This window comes from Saccoglossus kowalevskii, chromosome 18 (genome assembly GCF_978046115.1).
Source record: "Saccoglossus kowalevskii chromosome 18, keSacKowa6.1, whole genome shotgun sequence".
Classification (NCBI taxonomy): domain Eukaryota; kingdom Metazoa; phylum Hemichordata; class Enteropneusta; family Harrimaniidae; genus Saccoglossus; species Saccoglossus kowalevskii.
Window position 1 is genome coordinate 12,571,641 of NC_140658.1, and position 6,641 is coordinate 12,578,281.

General features: G+C 35.4%; 1 protein-coding gene across 1 annotated transcript; it reads right to left on the bottom strand.

The window, feature by feature from the left end:
* Positions 1–496: 496 nt before the first annotated feature.
* LOC146731570 (uncharacterized) lies at positions 497–6,413 on the bottom strand. Its single transcript, XM_085492882.1, has 5 exons — positions 6,089–6,413; positions 4,421–5,508; positions 3,216–3,318; positions 2,917–3,080; positions 497–833 (listed from the first exon to the last, which is right to left on the bottom strand). The coding sequence occupies exons 2-5, from the start codon at positions 4,808–4,810 to the stop codon at positions 804–806; spliced, it is 687 nt and encodes a 228-aa protein (XP_085349008.1). The 5' UTR covers positions 4,811–5,508; positions 6,089–6,413; the 3' UTR covers positions 497–803.
* Positions 6,414–6,641: the final 228 nt, after the last annotated feature.

Below are 6,641 nucleotides of genomic sequence, written 5' to 3' on the forward strand. Positions count from 1 at the left end.
TTATGTAACCGTGATACACGGTACAGTCGAATTTGGCAACGAGTTGTACTTTTTAGAAGTATGTACTGTGAAATTTGTAATTGTATAGGGTTAAAATGACCTGCTGACTTGTAACCTGTTTATCTTCAAAGCCTAGAGTCTGTATGCATTAAATTAATTAAACACATGCAAGTAGGATTCAAGCTGGCAGGTTGCTTGAATTCATTATATTTAACAAACATATAGGAGCTTTGCTTCACCAGTCGATTCACCATAAATTCGTCCAAATTCAAACTCGTCCCACGAGTTGATTCGTCCCGATTCGCATTCGTCCCATTTTGTGGTCAACATTACGATCTTGGACAAAGTGATGTCGATTCATGTTTGTGTGCTATGAATTTTTGGCAGCAGATGACTGCATTCATTCCGTGCTTTACGCTTTCTAGAATCACTTTACTTTGAGATGAATACTCGCGTATAACTAGCATTTCAATTACTTTGAGCATTACACCATTCGCTATTTCTCACTTACATTTTATTGTCAAAGGGATGTTTAAATGTTCTTGCTTAGTATCTGTATATTCACGCATCGGCTATCAATCATGTTATTTGCTATAAATATTTGTTAATTTCGCAGGTTACTCGAACAATTCAGCATCATCATCAATATTAAGATGTAACCTTTTGCTGTAGCTTTCATATTTTATTTTCATATTTGAATATATCCGAGAACTGTGATGTGATTTGTATTTACCTTAGTAGTAGCTTCGTGATGAGTGCCTTAGCAATGATTGGTTTCTGCGATGAGTGGCAAAAACTTTTCATCAGTTTGTGTCATTAACAACCAGTGTTATCTGGAATACAATATATAATTAAAATGATATAAAGTATATGAGATATATAATTATATGCATAAATAATACACACAAATGAGAAAACGCTTTCCGTGTTGAGAGTTATTTAAATTAATGTTTGTTAACAATTTTATAAACTGGCTTGGAAATTCCCACCACCAATACAAATTTGCATAATTCTGTTTACTTTGCATGTGTACTATGAATGTATATTTTAATACATATTGTCATATAACATAGACAATAATAATTTGAACATTCCATGAGACATTTCCTCTATCTGTGTAACTTCATATTTTAGTTTAAAGTAATAAAAATGATATACATTACTTGGGATGTAATATATCCTAGCTAGTTTCTAGTGGAACCCCTCATATTACTTGACAATAGTCTATGAATATGTTGCGAACGATGAAAGTGGTATACGTTAACTGGAGGAGACAACTTAACACATACTGTCCATCAATTACTGAGATACAAAGGGTGGCAGCCGCATGACTCAAGCTTTTGACAGGGTGTAAAATCGCGACTTTACGTACCTCTTGGTCTTTGATATAGCTCTATAAAATTCACTACATTGTGTTGAATCCATGTGGGCATGGAAGCTGTGATGTTTTCCACTGAAGAAAACTTACTGTGAACACATGTGTGTATAAGTGCTATTTATCCGTTTTCAACGCATGACCCCCTCCCCGCCACCTTCACGAACTCCAATATGTCGCGTTTTTTGTTTGGATCAGGACAACTGCGATTTAGCGAGGGGTCACTGTATCACTAATGTATTGCAATTCAACAAAATAAAATTAAGAAATTGCAATATAAAATATTCCACCAGTGACAATGATGGGTGTATTTCACGGTTAGTGTTGGTTAAATAAATATTTGCTCACTATTTTAGAAAATGGCTTGGTAGTTCCCACCACCATCATTGCCAGAAATGGACAATAGAATACGGTCAAGTAGCGATTTCCTGTCTATCCCAGTGTAGTGACTACAATTACATGCAAAATTATTCAAGACAACAAATGATGTCACAGACTTTAAAGGTCCATTGTTCAGCCTAATGAGGGTCTATTGTTATGTTAAGTAGTTCACAGCTTGGGGTTGGGAATAATAATAAGTGAGGTAATCTTTTGTTTCCTTTGTTCTGTGCCCACTTAGTCTCTTATCAGTAGGCAGTTAGATTCAGTGTGCAAACATATCTCTGGCTGTCATCATGTCGCATATTGCTGGTATAAGAAAGTTGGGAGGAGTTACATTGTATTTGTTAGCTGATCATACGAAGTCATCTAATTAATGGTTGTGGTTGCCAGAGGATGAGATACCCCTTGGTACACTCTTAAGGTGGCAGTCAAGACATCCACCAGCGAGATACCTAATACAAGAATCTGTGGACAGACTAATCTTCATGGTGAGGCAAGCACTTAGTGCCCCATTAAAAGCAGTATATTCAGAGACCATTCCTATGCGTCGGGATGTTTATGAATTTGTATTTGGTGGGGATACTGGTATCCAGCATTACAGGAAACGTCTACATCGTTTTGATCCCTGCGATAAAAACATTTTCATTCCGTCATACTTTCCAGATGGATGGTCTGAATATACCACATCTTTGGGCACTAAATGCAAAGTGAGCAACATAGAGATGCGGGCTATTCTAAAGGCGAGCAAGCCCCACATTTATGTGAGTGAAAAAGATGTCACAAAGGAGGTGTACAGAATGGAATGCATAGCTGTGAGAATAAGCAAAGACTGGTGCTAGTGGACTCTGTTCACACAAACAAAACGGCCCTTTTCAGGGCCACCACATACTCCAAAAAGAGAACTACTGTTGTTGCTTTTGAAATTGTTTTTATGTAATAAATTATTAAAATAAAACATGTTTCAACCATTTTTAACACCCAGGCACAAGCATAGTTACTGGTTGCTCCTTTCAAACCTAATACCATCAATATAAACTAGAGAAAATAATATTTAGAATAAAATTGAAATTATCATCAAATAGTGTATTGTGTATAATTACAACAAAGCTATATTACTCAATTCCATTTAAAATGTGTCTTCATGAGATGGGTAAATGTACCTTATAATCACCACCAAGATACAACTCCAGGTCTACAGACTTCCCGTCAATTGTAATGGTTGGGTTGGACACCATCTCATTGACTGAAGTAATAGCATCTCTGAAGGAATCCCTTATTGTCTCATAGCACTCCTTCCCTTTGACACAAGCTATTGTATGGTTTCCTAGAAATAAATTCCCGATATTGTCATCCATGCCTACAACAATTCATAACATCTCCATGCAAACAATATCTACAACATGGAATGAAATGTACAGCAACAAAAAATGCATTAAAGCCAGACCTATTTCAACCATACCTTGAGCACTCTTAACAAGATTTCCTCTATTGAGTATACTAAATGACGAAAAGTTGTAGTTGGCACTTCGCGACATTTGCGCACCATCACCACTTATTTTTACCTGAAAAAGATACGGTATGAATAAGTCTGTAAAATATGGAGCATGGAATATATGCAGAACACAGCAACAGCATACAAATATGACAGCAATTTATATAAATTCATGCATACCTGTGTAAATATACCAGGAATTATTGAACACTTGCACAACTTAATTGTTTTGTGTTCATAAGAATTTTTGAATTCCAAACTTGTGAGCAGCAACAATAAAATATATGATATAATGGGTTTCATGAAGGCATGAAATTGTTTTAGGCCAGACCAAAACAATTACTTGTTCATCGGACCTGTGCATACCTACCATATCGCATTTTTGATTTTTTTAATTTGCATTAACAATTCACTCGACCATTGGTGGCACTGTTACGAGACTCTCGCAAAATGCGACACTTCAGGCTGACAGATGTCTGTGCGTCTCCAAAATACTTTAATCTGATCAGTCGGCTGCTCTATTTATGACAGCAATGTCTACTGCTATCTTATCTGCATTGCTTCATAAAAAAGATTCTATTTTTGCACGTTTATGGTGTTTTTTTATTTAAATATGCATTTCATACATGACACACACAAGTTTCTGCTTCACTTGCAACTTTTGTCCACTTTCAACTTTTTTAAGCCCCCCCCCAAAAAAAATCACGCTTCATTTCTGTTTTAAGCCAAAAAAAAAACTTTGCTCTTGCTTCCAACTTTCGCCACTCAAAGGTTGTTACAAGAAATATCCGATGAACAAGAATTTTGTTTGGTCTGGCCTGACGGACATTTATCCCAACAGATAATACCTATACCTTACTCGATTTACTGCGATGAATGTTTTAAAGTAATTTGTTCACTGAACAAAAAAGTACAAGCAGTAACATTATTGATTGGCAAAGAGCGTTGAATAATGGAGTGAGCAAGTGTCATAGAATAGGGTTAAAGGTTACCTGAGTTCTATACAGGTGGTATTCATTTGCTTGAGTTTGAAATCAATATTTAAAATTCATAAACAATCATGGATATTTCTATATATTTTATAAGGAACAAATCCATGCCTTCATGAAACCTGGTGTATATATATAATTTAATAAATCTCTGAGTTAATAGTATTGCAAACAAACACATACCTTAATAGTCCTCTGATCATTGTTTTCTTCACTCCAAAACTTTCTGATCTCTTTTCGAAGCAGGTCCTTGAAATTTCTCTGTGCACCATATCCTTCTGGGACCGGTTCAATGTGAATAACGTCATTCAAATCTTTACGACATTGCTTAATTAGATAACTTCTCGGCAGCTGCTTACCACAGGTTGTCATGGTCATTTCATGGTAGGCCTCGTTTGAAATGCAGAATTTATCTAATAAATGTTGCAGTTCAAATAACTCTATTAATTTGTCTTCAGACAAACTGGTCAATTTTTCGCTTGCAGCAACGTCAGGAACAGTATTGTTTCTTATGCTTTCGGGTATGTATCTTTTCCTCCACAATGTTGTCGGCCACAAAATTAAAAATAACATCTGAATTTGTATCCGATGTTGCTGTGAGGTTTTGCACTGTAAGCCCAAAACTCTTCATAAACCAGAGTGAAACTTCTAGTTTAGACTTAAGTGTTTTCAATTTTCTTTTCTTCTGTTTCTCCTTGAGGTCACAAAGTTGCCTACCATTGCACAAACCTTTACCCTGTATTGTGTTTATATATTGTTCTAGGTGTTTGTTTACCAACTTTTCTTCGATGATTTGTTTTTTGCGGTGTTCAAGTCTCTGACATTTTGCGACTGCATCTCATTCAGGTTCTTCAATTCTGTTTTGATATTGTTGTAGCTAACAATATCACTTCTGTAAATATGGATTTTCCATTCTTTTTCACGAGCTTCTTCCTTCTTTTTTGTGTTCTTGATGACTGAAAGTGCTTTTTTAACTTTCTGACTTCTTGTTCTTAACAGTGAACCAAGCCGAGGGGATTCTTTTTTCAAACAAACTGCATGACCTTGAATAGAAAGATCTAACAAGGCAACATACTGTAGCTCAATTTCATGGGTTGTCCCGCGAAGTTCATTCGCCCACTCTTCCAACGTTTTCCATTTCAGCTTTAATGCAAATAGCACATCAGAGTTGTCTTGTGAAGAACTAGTCACCTGACTGATGTTTGTGTCACTGAGCACTGCCTCAGAAAATTTCAGCCGACCGTACAACGATTCTAGATTATCAGACATTTCTAAAATAGAAAATAAATGTAATATATAAAAATATATATCATGCACATTTTTTAATTCTAATGTCTCTGAATTCTGTAAATGTTTACAAGAATTTTTTGAAAGGATGTGAAATGTTACCTAACAGACTGAAATGCTATGATATCTAATATTTAATCTGAAAATATTCTTGCTAATTTAAAGATTTTTTCTGAATTGTAGAATATGATCCTGTTAAATCCATAATTTTTTATGGCGGATTGTTTAGACATAGAAGTATATTATAGTATTAAAAAACAGTAAAGGGTCTATTCTCATTGTTTCAAGCTATGGTAATTATTATTAATAGAAAACCAAACATATACAAATAATTTTTGAAAGTTATTATGGGAGCAACACATTTCAAGGAATATTGAAGAATATAAAACAAAATTGCACACAAATTTGAGTAGGCAAGTCTTGTGGTTGAAAAGTTGAAGCTGTTATTATTCCAACATAGTATAAAGTACTAGTAAGCATTATTTGGCGGCAGTTGTCAACCACCCAGGTGCTCCAAATAACGATTCAATAAATAGTATAATAAATACAATGTAACATACATACCTTCAATGATTAAAAAATCAAACTCCAGGCTAGATAGCGCAATAAAAGTCAAGTAGTGATATTATGTAATAGCGGTGTAGACACAGTAGTGAACTGAAGAGAAATGACGACGTTGGTTGTGAATATCATTGTTGTCGTCGAAGGCGATTGATATGCATATTAGGTTTGTCTGACACATTACAAGACAACAGTCGAGACTGTCGAAGAACAATACACAACTAACAGACAGACAGACGTCCTGATGAAACCCCTCTTTCAAAAAAAAGAGAAAAAACGATCGGTTATCACAGCGATACCATATGTTGATCTCGTGGGCTGACCTTTAACAACGAAAGCAGTATGGCGATAGTGGTTCGCATTCGAAAGGTGGGGTGGTTTCACACGGAATAACGGACATAATTCGAAATAAATCTTTATTCAACTTACTTCCTGTTGTTAATTGGATTAAAACAGTTAGATATGCTTACAACTGGATCGCACATCTGAGTATAAAAAATCCAACATTTTCAACGCTAATTTGGGCTGCGAATACAGCGTGTACAACTGCGTCACC